The sequence below is a fragment of the Gossypium raimondii genome, chromosome 11 (assembly GCF_025698545.1).
Source record: "Gossypium raimondii isolate GPD5lz chromosome 11, ASM2569854v1, whole genome shotgun sequence".
Classification (NCBI taxonomy): domain Eukaryota; kingdom Viridiplantae; phylum Streptophyta; class Magnoliopsida; order Malvales; family Malvaceae; genus Gossypium; species Gossypium raimondii.
In genome coordinates this window covers 46698898-46718164 of record NC_068575.1, presented here as the reverse complement: position 1 = coordinate 46718164, position 19267 = coordinate 46698898, and the positions used below count along the sequence as shown (strand labels likewise).

General features: G+C 32.5%; 2 protein-coding genes across 3 annotated transcripts; both read left to right on the top strand.

Annotated features, from left to right (window-relative positions):
- Positions 1–8896: 8896 nt before the first annotated feature.
- Positions 8897–10979, top strand: LOC128034826 (uncharacterized protein At2g29880-like). Its single transcript, XM_052623674.1, has 3 exons — positions 8897–9262; positions 9338–9854; positions 10972–10979. The coding sequence occupies exons 1-3, from the start codon at positions 8897–8899 to the stop codon at positions 10977–10979; spliced, it is 891 nt and encodes a 296-aa protein (XP_052479634.1).
- Positions 10980–11402: 423 nt separating this feature from the next.
- On the top strand, positions 11403–15862 carry LOC105803566 (uncharacterized). 2 transcript variants are annotated; one of them, XM_052623012.1, is made up of 10 exons: positions 11403–11884; positions 12012–12095; positions 12416–12549; positions 12636–12733; positions 13842–13930; positions 14012–14126; positions 14337–14494; positions 14577–14647; positions 15180–15294; positions 15421–15561. In XM_052623012.1, exons 1-10 carry the CDS (start codon positions 11651–11653, stop codon positions 15493–15495), a joined length of 1173 nt encoding a protein of 390 aa, XP_052478972.1. In that variant the 5' UTR covers positions 11403–11650; the 3' UTR covers positions 15496–15561. The 2 variants fall into 2 exon arrangements, with proteins under 2 accessions (XP_052478972.1, XP_012491263.1); XM_012635809.2 differs by having other exon boundaries at positions 11404–11884; positions 15500–15862.
- The last annotated feature ends 3405 nt before the right edge of the window (positions 15863–19267 follow it).

Sequence of the window (19267 nt, the reverse complement as noted above, 5' to 3'; positions counted from 1 at the left end):
TAGGTACGGATGTATCCCGGAAGTGATCCACTATCCTGCACGGAGGTGTAAACCTCACGAAGGACTAGTTTCTCACTCCCACTTAAAAGGACAAGACTAAACAGTCTTATGCAAAATGATGCCAAAATATACAACTTAATTTACAATAATCATGCAAACAAGTGCAAAGAAAAGATCGTAATTTTTCAAATCAAATTTTAATTTTCGACAATAAGACAAAACAATCAATTTTACGGCTTGACTCTCTAAATGCGTCCCCAGTGGAGTCGCCAAGCTGTCGAAACCATTTTTTGAAAAAATAAATTTTCTGTTATCGACTTTGAAAATGAAAATAGGAGTCGCCATCGATCTTTTATTGAGGTGTGATCGGATCACCTTAAAAATAATTTTAGGTCTGCGAATTTTGAGAAAATAGGTTCGGGAGTCGGTTACGCACGAGGAAGGGTTAGCACCCTCGTGACGCCCAAAATTGGTACCGAATTAATTGTTTAATGTCTTAATGTCGAAATTTTGAAAAGATTTTAAATACGATCCTTGAATAAAATAAATTGGATGATGAGGCTCACTTATTTCAAAGAAATAAATTATCACATTCAGTAAGTTAGAGTGCGACATTTTAAATCCTCAAAATTAAGTTTATCTCTCGTCTTTTAAAACCTATGCATTTTGAGGAGGATATCCAATTATCTGGGTCAAATGAGAAAATCAAAACCCAGTAAGTTAGGGTTCGATTTCACAAAATTCCTAAATATCGAACATTGCCTTTATTTTTAAAATCCTCGTCTCGAGAAAATAACATGTCATATCCAATACGTTAGGACACAACGTGTCGAATTCCAGAGAATGGGTTTTTATCTGAAATTTGTATGTTTAAAAAATATTCGATTATTTAGATTCGACGAGGAAAATTGGAACCCAATACGTTAGGGCTCAATTCTCTCGAGGATTCTAAACTTCAAGTATTTTTGAAAGTTTTTTTGAATGAAATAACTTTGTAATTTGTAATCTTTTGAATGAATAAAAACGATTGTATAATAATGTACCATGCGAATTGATTATTCGTAAATTAAAACGTATACTAATGAATGTCAAAGAAGCGAGATGTATGAGCAAACAATACAATTTACGTAAGAGCAATTATCTCACATCACGTATTACAAATATTAACATTAAAAGCAAATGAATTATAAGGAATATCAAGCAAATCAATACAAACAAAGTATAATAAGTTTTAAAGTAAAATAAAAAACATGCAAGATGAAGATTCAAAATTTATCAATGTACAATAAATTATATGCATAAAATTTCGTCATAATAATGTATATATATACGAGTTTGCAATAGCTTTAAAGGAAAATAAAAGAAATACTATATAAAAAAAAAGCGAAACGAATTGAAAGCAAATACATAAGGAAAATATATAATATACCAAATAATATATAAAAAGGTTGAAACAAGTGACATATGAAGTAGGGTTTTTTTAAAAGAAAATAATTATATTTGTATGTAAAAGAAAATTGTTGGTTTAAAATATACAAACATATTTACAAGACAACTTTAAGGTAAATAATTATAATCAAAGGAAATCTATCATATGTATATGACGTAAAATAATTTTAATGAAAGTTATATATATAAAATATATATATATAGTTTAAAATAAACAATATATATTACGTATGTACATATATGTATTATGAAACAATTTAAAAAATAATAGTATAATAAAATAATATATAAATAGGTACATAGCAGTATAATCTAACATAATAATAAATAGTAATAAAAATAATAACGATAGTAAGAACAACAGAATGACTAATTTGAAATCAAGGCTGAAATTTAAGAGCCAATTCAAAATAACTATAAGGGCGCGAACCACATTGAACACGCGAGCAACAAAGAGGGGTCAAAAGGAAATTAATCCCTACCCCTTAAAACGCTGCATTTCAATAAGAATCGAAGTGAAATCAGCAGAAAATTACACGGCCAAGATTAAAATAGCAAAAAACCAGATTGAACTACGGCATGAAATAAAAGGGACTTAGCATGCAAATATCCCCTCCCCTACCAAGACGCGCGGATCAAGCCGCATTCGGGTCGGGTCATCGGGTATTGCCTTCAAATGACGTCATTTTGAAGCCATGGCCTTGACTCCAAATGACGCCGTTTCCTCTGTGGTGAAAAAAACCAAACCCTAAGCTATCTGACGCCTCCCTAATCAAAAGCTAAGGAAAAAGATAGACAAACTCTCTCTGCGCCGCATCAAGGACCGAAAGCCCCCCTCCCCCCATCCATTCAACTCCAATCCGAATGGAGGAGGGATTCGGCGACGCCAAACCCAGGCAAGGGTTCCCTTTTCTTTTCCATTTTTCGTATCAAAGAAAAAAATAAAAAGGTGCAGTGCAAGACGCAAAAGAAATGGTGAATCCCCCCTTTTCTTTGTACTCAGTATGTGTGTATATAAAAAAGAACAAGAACAGAAAAAAACTCGAAAATCACCTTGAAAGACTCTTTTTTATTCCTTTTTTTTCTTTCCATCCTTTTTTTTTTATCATCCCCCCTTTCTTACATTGTTTTTGGCTTCATATATAGCCGAATTACAGAAAGAAAGAAAAAAAGAAATCAAAAGAAAAATCAAGGAAATCCCCGAAAATCCCCTCTGTTCCCTCTTCTGTCCATTTTTTGCTGCTCCCTTCGTGTGTGTTTGTTTGTTCTCTGCGCAGGTATAGGTACGGAGACGCGTGAGTGCAGAGGCTGGCATGGAGCGGTTACACGCGCGCAGGCGCAACACGTGCAAGGAGGCTGCTGGCTGCGGCGCTTGGGGGCTGAAGGGGAGTTAGAAACCCTAGGGTTTATGTTTCCTGAAACATAGTGGGCTATTGGGTGTTGGGCTTATGCAACTGGGCTAGGTTAAGTGTAATTGGGTTTGAGCCATGTTGGGCCTACTGTTTTTGTAATTTGGACTGCTATTTCATTGGACCTTTTTTTTTAAAATTTGGTTTATTTTATTGTGTGGGCCCGGGCAAATTGGGCCTATTACAGCTGCCCCTCTTTGCTCATTGTCGTGTAACGGGAATGAAGCAAAGACTAAAAAGGGCCAATTTTGCCCAGTATTGCTAAACCTTGGTAGTTCTTTTTCTTCAAGAAACCTCAGTCCATCCTACTCCACAAATTCTCTGCTTTTGTATTCCCTTCCCAAAACGACGATTATATTACGGACGTCTTCCCAAAACGGTGTCTGTTTTACCCTCCCTCCCTACCCGAAGTCAACCTCTACCCTCTCCCTCCCAACATCAACAGAAGCTGCTAGCAAAGTCACCTCCACCGTCATATCGGCATCTTTTGTCGACTCTCAGCAAGTGCTTCTTCTCTTTTTTTACTTAATTCTTATTTTTATTTTCTTCCTCATGATTTTTAGAACTTATTTTCTTGTAGCTTCTATTTTCTTTTTATCATTTTATTTGTTTATTCCCACCGGCTCGATGCTGTTTATTTTTAGAACTCATTTGATTATTTTGTCGACCAAAACCAGATTTGTGCTCTTCAAATGCAAATAAACCCTGAAGAAAACCTTTCTAATTCAACTTTTGTATAAATGCAAAAACAGAATTGAGCTTCAAATGTTTTTAAAGGATGAAAATTTTGGTTTAGTAATTCGTATAAATCTGTATGCATTGCTTTTGATGAGAAAATTTAACAATTAACCATAATTTTTGCAGGAGGAAAGAAGAACACAACAACCAACTAAGGTATATAGCTTTGGCAGCCTCTATTTATGTAATTATCTGCATGCATCTTTTAATCATCTTGTTCCTAGTATATCATATAGGCACATTTTTAGATTGGTAATTTTCTGAAAACTTAGCAGACCAAATTCCAGTTCAAGTTTGTATGTCGAGGATAACCATGCTTGATTGCTAAAACAGCTATCTTATTCATCTTGGACTGGGAATATTCCTAGCAATCTTTTAGTGCAAATAAAATTCTAATGCATCTCACAAAAGGATTCCCCATGATTAATTTTATCATTTTATTATATGATAATAGCGAGTTGCAGATACCATAGTTCTATTAATTATCAGTTTAAAGTGCAATTATAGATTATGATGTAATGGAAAAAGACTAGTTGCTAGTTTATTATCTTCAATGTTCTCCAAAGGATTCTTGATACAAGTCTTTGTGAATTCAAAAGTTATGCGGATGGATTTATATTAGTCTTAAATATTAGCTGCTTTTCCTCTAAAATTTAATGAAAAATCGCCAAGTAAGCATAAGAAAACCATTAAAAGCATCATGTTCCTTGATTTTTTAGTAGATAATGCTTTTTGCTAAATGCTCTGTACTGCCAGGCACGTGAAAAGTTCGTGTCTTTGAAGAAGAACACACCGGGAGATGTTGTTGCTATGCTAGAAGAGGTATGATCTTCCTTAATTATTGACTTCCTACATGTTTGTTATAGGTCAGTCATACAAAAATACTAGCTGATCGATCATCTCTTTAAGATGAAAGTGACTCTTTATAACGGAGTCTTTAGTCAGGATGTAATTATTGTACTTGTTTTAAAGAAGGCTGAGAGATGATATTCGTATAGTATCCTCTTTGTCTTTCATTAGTTCTCTCACTTTTCTGTCATTTTGAACCTGGTCCATTATTTGGTAAATGTTTAACTATTTCCGTACCATCAGAAAGAAAGAGAACACATGTTTCTCTTAATCATTGAACTATGGATCGATATCACATTAGCTTGTAATAATTGTACTTCTTTTGTATTTGAACTATATATCCGATGTTATGCCTTTTCTTGAAAACTTATGTGCTTGATTCGTTCTCTTTGCTCACCTTAATGTGAAAAAGTATGTTTCTAGTTACCGGATGGAATGTTTACACAATCTGGTCTTTTCGCTTAGGTATCTATTCTATTGTCTCCGATGTCGATAGCTTATTCGATCGCATTGATAAAATTTTAAATACCTCCGAGTCCACTAGGTGAAATCTTGAATATTAGGTGCAAATATTCGATGTTTTAGGTGCAAATCTTGAGCATTCTTTCCAAGATCCCGTAAGTAACTAGAGAATTCAAAATTTGCTTTTGAAAGAACCCGCTTCAATTTAGTATGTTCACTTGGTTTGTGAAACTCCCCGCTTATTTATGTTCAATTCTCGTTATATTTCATGCACGATTTCGTGACTTTTCTTTTGGTTTAAGGAAAGCAGTAAATTTTCTAATGAATATTGAAGCAAAAAAGAAGTACGAGTTTCTAGAATCTATAAGTGCAATTATGGTATCTGCTGGTGCAAATAAAATTATGGTATCTGCAATATTGATCCAATGGAAATTCTTGGTCTTTGGAGCATAGTGTTAGATTATGATGTAGTTATTGTCTCATTTCGGTTTCACTAGAAATTAGGTGTAAATTTGGGCTTGGATCAATCGATGGGAAACTTTAGCATGTTAGTTTTGCTTCAGAAGATCTAGTGACAAATATATCATGTATGATTTGCCTATTATGACATCGTATATATGGTATTCTTGAGTGAAGCATGCTTCATGTAAACCTCTCATAGAGTTTCCTTTCTTATGGTTCATGTCTTGCCAAATGTGTGAGTGCTCGGATAGTTTTACAAAACATTTTATGATGCACGAAATTGTAATCTTGGACTTGTGCATCACAATTAACAATGATCTTCACTTCATGTTTTTCAATTTTACCTTATTTTTTCAATTGTAATCTTGGACTTGCATCACAATCCATGGAACTTTTCTATTCTGCAGATAGAGCCAATCCCAAGTAGAAATCGCCTCCGGTTTTGATCTGTTGAAGGTTGCAAGCTTATCGAAAGGAAAAGGTATTATTTTCAAGATTTTCCCTTTTTTTTTTCCTTTATGAAGCTGTGAGTGTGCACTACAATTTTAAAGCACAAGTTTGAATGAATTCTTCTATTTTGCTTGTTTGTATTCATGTTACTTTGGTTTTGCTGGAATTCTTTGTTGTGAATGTAAGGGATATAATAAGACGTTTGATACCTCTGTTATAAGCATTAGCTTAGACGATAGAGTGATAGATGTTGCTCCCTTGAGGAGTTATATCAACCATGATGAGTATTTAAGGCATCATGGGCTCAATTACGATACTTCATCATTTAGCTCAAGTTTCGGTGTCTATGAGAACGATATGTTCTATTTTTTTGCGGTTTACTCCATCGTAATGTTTTTATAGTTATATTTTGCAAGTGGTGATGTAATAAGTTAATTTTTATTGGTATTGAAAAATTTGAATTTAGGATCAATTTCTTAAGTTGAGGTAGTTCGAAAATTATATTCTAGCAATTACAAGACTTGTTAAACAACTTAATTAAAATTGTAAGGTGATTAAAATTGAATGAATTAATTAGAAATAATTTATTAAAATAAAACTAATTAAATGTGTATATTCATATACAACGCATTAATTAAAATATTATTTTAATAATATACAATATATATCGACTTTTGAACCATTATAAATTAAACCCATTCCAATCATGAGTAAATAAAATAAAATAAAAATTGGATCATTAGATATAATCAAGTAAACAACTTGATTAAAAACAATTATTCAAAATATTAGTGGTAAAAATTTGCAAATCCACATTGAAGTTAAGAAACTATCACTTTTTCTTAATTTTCATTTAAAATAAAAATAAATAATGAGACACATGTTGATATCATAATTTTGGTTATGGTACCAAATAATAATCGTAATTAAAATTAACTAAAATGCTGGATAAATTACTTGTATAGTGGATTTTTTTTTATTTTGATAAGATTAAAAAAATCATATTTAAAAGATGCAAAAATGGTAGTAGTTCGCCTTGGTTGGCTTGTGTCAAATGATATTAGGTTGGTCCTGTCCGATATGAATTTAAATAAAATAATTTTAAAATTTATTTTATATAAATTTAATTAAATTGCAAAGATAATTTTAATTTCTATTTTTTGCTTCTTAAGATTCTAAATTTGTATTGTTCATTTTTCTTTGATAGTGTGTTATTGCTTCCTATTGAAGCGGCTTGTTTGATTGCTTCCTCCACCCATAGTGGACGTCTTTTTTTCACACAATCACTGTAAGTTCTTTGGCAATTAAATTATTTTATTTTATTTTACTGTTATTGAAATTATGATTGGAGAAATGTGACCCTTTTACTACGATTTGACAATATGGAATACATTAATATGTTGCAGTAATGGCTCGTCTGTCTTTAATTGCACAAAGTGTGAGGCGTAAAAGAATTGGTATTGCATTGACAATATGGTTGCAAATCTGTAGAATTGCGAGTTGGTTTTTACTTACATTGGGTGCCATCGATAGCCTACATACTTATAGACCAAGGATTACGTCCTATATTTTAGATTTTTATGCACAACGGGATTATGTGAAAAGGCTTATATATGCTAGTGACGAGACCTGTATTGAACAAGTTAGGATGAATAGATTTGCCTTTTTCAAACTATGTGAGATGTTACAAACGTTAGGGGGATTGAAGTCGTCAAGGCACATGCTTGTTGATAAGCAAGTGGCAATGTTTTTACATATCATTTCCCATCACCTTAAAAATCGAGTTATCAAGCATCACTTCAATAGGTCCGGGGAAACTGTTAGCAGATCATTTCATAGTGTTTTAAATGCTGTCATACGCTTACAAGATGTGTTATTTAAAAAGGCAGAGCCAATTACAGCAGATTCTTCAGACACAATGTGGAAATGGTTTAAGGTATTGGACTGAGTTTTATATATAGCTTGTACATAATTTAGTTGATTTAGATTTAAATTTAGTATCCTAACTCAAGGTTTTATAACATGTGATATAGAATTGCTTAGGTGCTCTTGATGGAACCCACATCAAGATTAGAGTTCCAACAGTTGATAAACCTAGATATCGAACGCGAAAAGGTGACATAGCAACAAATATGCTAGGTGTTTGTACACTTGAAATGTAATTTGTTTATGTTCTTCCTGGTTGGGAAAGTTCTGTTGCTGATGGACGAATTCTTCAAGATGCCATTAGTTATTAGGAGACATGGACTAAAAGTTCCTCATGGTAAAGTAGATAGTTAGAGGACTTTGAATTATTCATTATGATCAAACTTTTTTGGGGAATTAATCATTTAAAAAAAATTTACAGGTTGTTATTATCTAGTTGATGCTGGATACACAAATTGTGAGGGATTGCTTGCATCTTTTAGAGGACAACGATATCATTTGAATGAGTGGTGTCAGGGTTATCAGCCAAGTACTTCGCAAGAATTTTTTAATATGAAACATGCCTCAGCACGTAATGTTATTGAAAGATGCTTTGGGTTATTAAAACTTAGATGGAGAATACTTAGGAGTCCATTATTCTATCCTGTAAGGGTGCACAATAGAATCATTATTGCATGTTGTTTGCTCCATAATTTTATTCGAACCCATATGAGTATTGATCCTATTGAAGCGGAGGTGGGAGAAGGATTACCTAGTAATGTGGTAGATGACGATGAACCGAATATCTTCAATATTCATCCATCGGATGCTTGGGCTACTTGGAGGATGGAACTAGCCAGACAAATGTTCGATGAATGGCAAGCATCTAGAAATTAGTTAGGTTTAGGGAGAAAATGAGTTTGAGTTAATTTGTTTATGTTATTTTATGTATCTGGTTTGTGAAACTTTGGTGGTGTTTTTGTGTTTTTTGTACTGTACTAAACTTGTTGAATTATAATTTGATTTTTTTTCATTCATCATGTGTTATAATTTTATATAGTGTTGAGTTTTTGATTCATGATATTGAACTCAATTTTAATTTTATAAAGTGTTCACCTTTTGAGTCATGATATTAAACTTAATTTTAATTTATTTTTTTTCTTAAGATAATTATGTCAGGTGTTTCAGAATCAAATGTTCCTTCCCAAGCGTCTCGAGGAACCAAAAGGAAATGGGTTCCAGAAGAAGGTGCAGCATTGGTTTCTTGCATTGTGGACTTGCACAATGTTGGAACATTTAATGCTGATACGGGGTTCAAAGCCGGTTATTTAAACGAGTTGGAAAAAATGTTAGAAAAGGCTTTACCCAATGCAATGTTGAAGGCTAGACCTAATATTGAGTCAAGGATTAGGTTACTAAAAAGGGATTGGTCAATCGTGTATGACATGCTTAATGGCCAAAACAATAGCGGTTTTGGTTGGGACGAGCATAGGCAGGTCGTTGTTGCTGAAGATGCGGTTTGGGACTCTTATTTAAAGGTAAGAATGAGTTCAAGTCTTTATTATCTTGTTTTTACCAAACTTATAACTAATATGATTTCCTCATTTTTATAGAGTCATAAAGAAGCCGGTCAATTCAGACATCGTAGTTTCCCTTACTACGACCAACTTACTGCCATATACGCAAGAGATCGAGCGACTAGGAAAGATGCTCAAACAGCCGCTGATGTTCTTGAAGAAATAAATGTTAAGGATGTACCTACTGCAGATATTAATGAAGAAAGAAACGAATTCTATGACTGCGATGCTAATGTCTCTTTGGATGACATGGATGTTTCTACTACGGAGCCACAACCAGATAGAAACCAAGGGCGTTCCTCATCTTCAAAGAAGAAAAAAAAGAATTTTGATGCAAGTGATCATTTTTCTTCTTCAGTTCATGATGCTGCCACTTTATTGGTGGAAAACATGCGGGCCATTGGCGAACAAATCAGTAGGAGTATTGCCTCCGATGTGGTAGTTCAACAAAGGTCAGAAGAATTCCAGATCATCCAAGAAAAAACTACAAATTTATATCCAACCTTATGTGAAATAGAAGGTTTAACTGTGGATGAGCGGTTTCGAGCATTGAGTAAAATTCCAGATCATTCAACTCAAATGCTCGTTTTCTTTAGTTTGCCTTCTGATGTGCGGTTGGAATGGGTGAGAAGATTTCTTGCTGACCATTAAAAATTATGCTTTTTTTGATGATATTTTCGTAACTTTTTCTGTTTGTAATATTTGGAAAAGTATGTCATTACAATGTTCTAACTTTTTGATATGACAAAACTGTATAACATATGGATCATGACATAGAATTTCATGAATTTCATTTAACCTTTTGTTAATATATGAAAATTATGTTTATGCAAAATATAATTCTAAAATTATTTATTACTGCTAATATTTTTTATTGTAAAATAATTAAATTATTTGTTCCACTAATGATATTTTAGCACATTAAATATGTATTGCGTTTAAAAATAATAAAGTAGATTATAAATTATATTTAATAATAATTATTTTAAATTATATTTTATAGTATTATATATTATGATTTTAGTAAATTCATATAAGAATATTTAATACTAAGAATTTTATTAAATTATATATTTTATTAAAATATATTTAATAATAATTATTTTAAATTATATTTTATAGTATTATATATTATGATTTTAGTAAATTCATATATTTTATTAAATTATATATTATTATTAAATTATATTTAATAATAATTATGTTAAAATATGATTAAATTATTATTTATATTAATAATCTTATTAAAATTTAATAACAATAACAATAATCATCTACCTAAAAAAAATTTTGCTAAGGGTATTCTAGTCATTTTAGCTTTTTTCCTTATGTTATTACACCATCATTCCATTCAACCAAACACAAGAATACTATTACGCCTCTATTCCATTCCATTCAACCAAACAAAAGGATTATCTATTACGCCTCTATTCCATTACGCCTCTATTCCATTACGCCTCTATTCCATTACAGCGAACCAAACGTGCCCTTAGAATAAAAAAATTTAATTGATTATAATTCTATTTAAATAAATATATATGTATTAATCAGTTAAAAACATTAGCTGACCAATAAATTTAATTTAGCTTACAATTTATAGTTTGTTATAAAATTAAATATGTTGATTGGTTAATGTATAGATATTCTGGTTGGTTGATTATATTTTGCAGGTTTTTGATGCTATCTTGGTGTTATAAAATTTAATATAGGTCGGGTTGGGCTAGGGCTTAGCAATTTTCTTTCGGGCCGGGCTTGGACAAAATTTTAGGCTCATATTTTAGGCCGGACCGAGCACGGGCCTAGAAAACGAGCCTAAAATTTTGTCTAGGCGTGGCCCGGCCCATGATCACCTCTAGTAGTAATTAGTTTCTCGAATTTTTAGGCTTGGCCTATTTTTCTTTCTACCGAAAAAAATTGAAAACCAAAAATGGAAAAAACAAAATAAGCAAATAAAACAACATAATTTGATGATTTATATAATTGGGCTTTTTTAAAGGCTGTTTAACTTTAACCATTGAAAACTTGGGCTGGGATACCAATTTCTAACCCATATTTTTTAGGCAATGAAGATGATAATTTGATTACCTACAATGGAAAGATGACAACTTTATTTTAATTTTTCTATTTTCAACCGAGAGCAGCTTAAAATCCATTGAAACCAAGTTCGATACTATCACTTGAAGCTTTAACCTCCTCCGCCGCCAGTTGAATCCACTGCCATCAGTCCACCGCCGCAGCTGATTCTTCAGTTCTCTTATCTCCCTGCTGTCTCTAATACAAATAAAAAAGCTTGTCAATTTTGAAACAGTGTTGTTATTTTTAACGATTTTTTGAAAAAGCGGCAACGAGATGGATATTAATGGCAAGGGAGATTCCGTGGATGAGCTCAAGGGCCTCCGAATTACTAACCTTGACGATGACGATGACGAAAACATCGCTGTTGACGAGGATGATAATGGCGAAGACGAAGACGACGATGATGAAGAAGAACAGGAATCTGTAATTCTTGGGTTTATAGAAAAGCCTGAACACAGCTGGTCACTTCTTCGCCAGCAGTTTCCAAGCAAAGCTGGAGGCGTCCCAGTAAACCTTATTTCTTCTTCTTCTTCTTCTTCTTCTTCTTCTTTTTGCTTTTCTATAATATCTTTGCTAATTGAACAGTAAAAACGTATACATTTTGGGGGTTTTTATGATATTGTTTTCTTTGCAGGCTTGGTTGGACCCAGATAATTTGCCTACAGGAATGACTTGTGTCTGTGATGCATGCGGAGAACCCCTGCAATTCCTACTCCAGGTACCTTTTTTGGTTATTTGAATTGTAATGCTTTGTCTGACTTGAGTTCTACTTTAAACTTGAATCAATTCCAATAAATGTCATATTTTGTTTTATATTTTTGTTATATTAGAAAAATAAAAATGCTTGATTATCCTTCTGCATCACTCTGTTTGACTCCTTACTTGAAATTTCCAAAGCTGAAAGCTCTTTTGGTAGTTATAGTTTGACTTATTTACGCCATGGAGTATTTCTCTTTGATACGAGTTATCATATGCTTGGGAGACAGAGGGGCAGAAGTGGGCTGATTGTGCTAATTTTCATCTTGACTGAATTCCTAGGTTTATGCTCCATTAGTTGAAAAAGACTCAACATTTCATCGAACATTATTTGTATTCATGTGTCTGTCTATGAAATGTCTTCTCCGAGATCAACATGAACAATGGAAGCGTCATCCGGATAAGCAATCAAGGAGGTATATCAAATTCTTGCTTTTTTCCATCTCAATGCTAGTATTTTCAGTGTGCTAGTATCTTTCTGATTCTGTATTTTTTTCTCAAGTGTGAAGGTTTTTCGTTGCCAATTGCCTCGTGCAAATTCTTTTTATTCAAGTAAACCCCCTGAAGGCAATGCTACCGACAAACCTTTAACCCCTGGAGGTAACTTTGGGTTCTCCTTAGTTATTAAATTCTATTTCAAATTTAATGACAATATTGCAGTTTTTTTTTTGTATACCACGTATAGGTATGAGAATATAACTAAGTTTGTGTAGGTGTATATCTTATTACCTCAGCATTCATTATGTGCTTGATTAGAAGGAATGAGTTTTGCGTTATGTTGCCAACTTTTGATTTTCACCATCTTAAGTAGGGCAATAAGGGAAAGTTGAAACCAGGAAAAAAAGGGGAAAGATGAGAGAATGCATTTCCCTTCATTCTTTAGGTGGAAATAGAAGTAGGAAGGAATGGATTTGCTTTCATTTAAATCCTTCAGGTTCATTTCATCCGTATATTGAGAAAACAGAGGGAAACTATCAACACTTTGGATGTAGTTGTTTAATCTACTTTTCATCCTCAATTTCTTCTATTTTCTTCTTCATCAGACAAGACAAACTCATTTCCTCCCCTCTGCTTATTTCTTTTCACCACCTGTACTTCATCACTCCCAGCAATTGTAATTCTGGGAAACTTGAGCTTTGTTATACAAGTTTTTCTTGGCAGATCTCTGGGATTCCATAGATTTGATGGTTGATTAGAAGAGGGAAGCTTCTTAAAATTTTAATGCAAAGTTTCTTATGACCCATATTATTACTTAAAAAGGAAAGTGAAATAACATAGAAGAAAGCTTTTTCCATCATGAAAATAACATTTCTCTTGAGTGTATCCATAATGCAGTGCGATCCTGCTATGAGTTCCCTTGCTGTTGATTTCATGTTCTTTTCTGATTTTTATTTCAGTTTTTATGTCATTAAATACTGGTTTAAGTTGAAGTTGATTTCATGCTCTTTTCCTAATTTATTTCTGTTTTTATATGTCATTAAATATTTGTTTAAGTTGACATTATTGTGGATTTTGTGTAATTGCCTTATTCATGATTATATGCACTCAATTTTTCCTTGACCATTACATTATATTGACCATTTTATGCTAGGAGTCAACGTTAGCTTATTAGCCCCTTGTTGCATCACTGTATTAGCCAACACAAATTGGGTTCATTAATTCCATTCACGCTCATAATGGTATTTTCCCCCTTGTATGCTTGTTGCAGCTCCACTATGTAACTGGTGTGGCACCTGGAAAGGAGATAAGTTCTGTAGTAGTTGTAAAGTAGCACGATATTGCTCACAAAAGCACCAGGTAGCTAGGGTTTTTAAGTGTTGGTTATTTTCACTTGTTAGAAGATTGTTTGCTTACCCTTCCTGTTTTCTTACTTTTCAGGTCATGCACTGGCGTGCAGGTCATAAACTTGAATGCCAGCAGCTGAGTCTTTCACCTCAGTCATCTGACTCCAATGCCTGTCATGGTGGAGTTGCACAAATTAAAGCCCCAAAAGGCAAGTATTAATTGATATTAACCCCCTGGGTATTGACTTGGAATCAGCTATGCATGTAAATTGGCATGTTAATGGCCAAGGCTTCTGCCATTTTCTTCTGGGATAACTTTTAAGAACAGAGTGAATGTGTATTTCAACTGCAGAGTCTAAACAAATGTTAGTTGTGAAACTTTCTGAATTCTCTTGTACTAAAATGTTGCCTGTAAACAGTTGCAAGCAAGAGTTTATGGCCGGAGTATGAGATGAAAAACGAACACGAAAGTGAATATGATACAGAGATGTCTGGAGATGAGGAACATACCGATAATTCATTGATACCTAGAAACAAGGTTGATGACACAATGAAGTCACTTATGGATACTTTTGAGGTATCGATACCAGTACTATTGCAGTGGCATGTTATGCATTCTTGTTCCAAGTCTCTTAATGCTTGCATCCTTTGTTGTATAGGGAGATGGTGACAAAAAGAGTTGGGCTTCTTTCCAAGAGCGGATAGGCAAGGCTCCTGAACAAGTTTTGAGGTGAGAACTTGAATGCTTTTTTGACTTCTTGTGCACCATATAACAGTTTAGAAGAAGATATTGGGATTCCAGCACACCACTTGTGAGTAGTGTCTCTACTGTGCATAGTTTGTATAAACTATAAAGCTACATATGTTACATTACCTTGATATGGAGGATGGCATCAATATTACTTCGACTCTTCATTTTTCTTAAAGCATCCATGCCCAGCATTCATGCCCGACCCATAGATATGGGGATATGACCTCAAAGGTTCCACCAAATTCATGTCCGTATTCAGCACTTACACCCGGGTCTAGTAATATAGGATGGCGTTGTGAAAGAAGACAACAAAATATGCTTATATAGATCTGTTTAAGTAACAAACTAACAAATGTCATTCGTAATCTTTTACTTAATCCATAAAAATGAAAAAGCTGAAGATATTGCATTTAGAACTACATATTTTTTCTTCAAGTTCATTCCTTTTTCTTTTCCATTGCTTGATTTTCTTATGTTTCTCATGTTTGTTTATTTCTTTTAACAAAAACAGATATTGCCGGAGTGCTGGTTCTAAACCACTGTGGCCCATATTAGGTGGTCGCCCTTCCAAGGCTGATATTCCCATATGCGGCTATTGTGGTGGTCACCTATGCTTTGAATTTCAGGTACTTGATAATCTTATCTTCATGGAAATCCCAAATTTTTATGATCAATTTTCGAGAATAAGAGAAAAATATCAATCCTCTGCATTAATCCTTTGTGGACTTTTTTTATTTTCCCATTGATTTTAGAATGTCACATTCCTCCTTGGAATCTCTACGTTAGCTCAAAGAAGGAAATATCTAATACATGTACAAATGTCTTGATCAGATATTACCTCAGTTGCTTTATTACTTTGGTGTGAAGAATGATGCGGAATCTCTCGATTGGGCAACGATAGCAGTATACACATGTGAAGCCTCTTGTGAAGGTGTTGGATACAAACAGGAATTTGCCTGGGTACAACTTGGTACTGCTATTAATTGCCCTTCATAGTTGTTTTGATTTGATCATGTTTGAAGGAAAAGTTGCTTCTAGTTTCCTTATAATGACAAAAATTTTGGGATATTTGCTTGAAATTTAGTTTAGTGGGAGCAATTTTATTATTTTTTGATTTTAGAACGTGTGATGGGATTTTTTTCCAAACTGTAATATCCCTTTTTGAGAGAAAATATATTGTATGTTTATTTTTTATTTGATGCTATAGGGGATTGTAGATGTTGAAATGCTGGCACTAGATATCCCCTAAAAATGGAGTTCAACTAGTCATAAATTGCTCTAAACTTGGATTTTTGTTGGCATTCCACCATATACGTTGGACCTCGATTATATACATTAAAAAAATATTTTCTTTTAATTTTGTACATTCAAAGAAATTACAACGAATATCACTGAACCTCAATATGATGCTCCCAAAGGAAAGGATTAGGTACTCCAATTTTCAAACAATTAACTGAATTTATAAATCGGGACTAAGAAATTTCACTATATGCTATCAATAAAATTTGAAATTTTAAACACATTGTTAGTAATTTTCTAATTTCGGTAAATACATTAAAAGTTTAATTTTCAATTTTTTAAGTACGAAAATTAAATTTCTAATTTTACTTAAAATACAAGTATACTAGTACTGACGGGCATATTAAAAATCGACGAAGATAATGATCTAAAATTAGATGATTTTGAAAAGGAAAATATTACTTATAAATAGATTAAGATATTAATATAGAAAATTTTAAATATATATTAATGGATATATTTAATATATCCATCGTAATTCGAAATCGTTTGAACATGAAAAAATAGTTAAGCATGACTTGATTAAATATTTTGTTTAAATTTGATTTTAAATTATTCTAAAATTAATAAATTTAAAAAAAAATAATCCAAATGTCAAGCTTGCATGATCATAATTCGAAAACTCTCCAACATGAATCACGAGTATTAAATTCTAACGATAGTGACCCGAATTTCAACGGTGTCGGAAAATTCGATTTTAAGGTTAAATTTACTAAATTTAGTCTAAATTTAGAATCAAAATTTATTAATTGAACTAGCTAGAATTAAGGTCAAATTAATTATGTTAAAAAAACAATTTGACCTTTTTATGAAAGGTTAATGATCAAATTTAACTAAAAAAATAAGGGTTAAATTGACAAAAATGTAAATATTAAAGGCTAAATTTGTCATTATGCATATTATAATAATATTACCCCATTATACTATTTATTACATCTCTTGTAATGAATTTTGTACCACAAATTACAATATATATATTACACAATTACACAATTTCTTACAATCTATATAATATATATGTCTTCTTACCTTCTCACTAATGAAAAAGGTAATGGATAAAAAGGGATCGATGCTACAAACGACACCGTATCCAAGTCCAAACTTGAAGGAGGACGCAATAATGGTTTAACTGATGTGTTTCTTAATTGATTGCACTGTTAAGGGTCTAGCACAAGAAAGCCAACATTGTGAACCCCTAGCCATGTATGCAGACACGAGCGGTGTCTTTCACACTATGTGCGCTCTAACATATTTATTAGCTCTTCATTACTTTGTTCGTTAGTGAATGCTTGACCAATCTATGCAACCATGTAAACTTCACGTGATCGCCCTTTAAATCTCTCTTGTCCTCAATAAAATGGCCAAGTAACCTTTTTCTCTTCAGCTTAAACTCAAATTTAGACACCTCAATGACAATGGTTCCTTCAATTGGATGGCACATTATCAGGGCTATATCTTCCAAAGTTATTGTCGATTTGCCACAGGAGAAGTGGAGGGTAATATTTTCCAGTCTCCACATTTCCACCAATACCACAAGCCACGACGGTTGCAACAGAATAAGAGATATTTCAACCACCTTAAAAAAAAATCTCACTATATCTAAACGATTTCCAAGCTGAACACGCTTGTTCAACGTATGATAATTTACATTAACCCAAATCCGAAAGTTTCATTTCTCAACCTACACAAAAATTAAAGAAAAAAAACGAACACTCTAAAATCAACATAAATAAAATTTAATATAAAACGATAAAAAATACTTGCTTAAGTAATAACTTAATAAAAATACAATATCAACAACTACAAGCGCTTATGATTTGATTCCTTCAATAGGGCCACACTTTCGTTTCAAAAGATTGAATTAATGGAGGAAAGAAAAATTCTGGAGAGTTTTTTAAGTTTAAAAGTCGATAATGATGGGCAACAACTTCAATTGGGATGTAAAAAACAAAATTGGGGAATGGGGGTATTTATAGTCACCGTAAAAATACTATTTTTTATTGAAGATTCCACCTTCGGGGGTAAACTATAAGTAAACAAAGGTTAGTGTTGGGCCTGAAAATACCAAGAGGGGAGTGAATTGGTATTTTAAAAATCTTTGTAAATTTTTCTAAACAATGAGGGAAGAAAATAAAAGTTTAGACAATTAGATTTATAGTGGTTCGACTCCAATTACTTACCTCCGCTATCTTAGTATACCTCAACCAAGAATTTATCAATTCACCGTACTTTGAATTTATTACATTTCAAGGAAAATGTATAACCTTTACAATCCATATATTTTTCACAAGGATGAGATAGAACCTTCCCCTTGTTTTTGTGGCTAGAACCCTCTAGTTTTTACAAGACTCAATTTTAACCTTTACAAATTGCTTAAGGTTTTGTACCTCAAAAACTTTAAGTAGCTATTGCAATACAAAGAAAAGATGCAAATAATGAAGACCTTTTAATGGTGTGTGTTTACAAGTGTTGACCTCTCTCTTAAATTGAAATAAGAATGATAAAAAGATCTAACAATAAGAATTTAATAGGTATGTACAAGAGAAAATGAGAAAAATGAAGAATTTGAGGCTTTTCTCTTGATTTCTATGCTTGAATATTCATCTCTTGTATCTTGAAGTGTTCTTGATGTGTATATATAACAAGGAAAAAGTTTGTGACCATTTATAGCCATAAAGATAATTTCTAGTCATTAGAAGTATTGCAGACAAACTTGTATCGATATAACTTACAAGATGTATGGGTAAAAGTGGACTTGTATGGGTAGAAATGGACTTGTATCGGTATAAGTGGACCTATATGGTTAGAAGTCCCCCTAAGTATCATTAGAAGTCTTACTTGAACTTGAAGTGCTCTTTGACTTACTACCTTTAAAACTTGTTTTTGAGTAATGCTTTGAAAATGTTTAGTAAAATTTTCAATAATTATTTTCACCAAATGACTTAGGAAATATAAATAAAAGTTTATCCAATACTAACAATTAGGTTAAGATTAAATAGTAAAATCAATTTAATCATAAACTCTACACTTGTGAGTATCAAATTCAATACAAAGCATTTATTAGAGTTAGGTTTATGGTAATTGCTAATAAGTTAAGTTGATTAAGAAATGAATGCTCATGAGTGCTGAGTTGTATTTATTAGGGTTAGGTTGGGGTTAAATAGTGAAAAAAACAATACAAAATAGTCATTATGGTTAGTGAGATCCGAAATACATTAAAACTTGATACCGAAAGGTGTCGAGAACAATCTAATGTATTACTTTGAAAATAGTTTTAATTCAAATAGAAACTATAAAGAA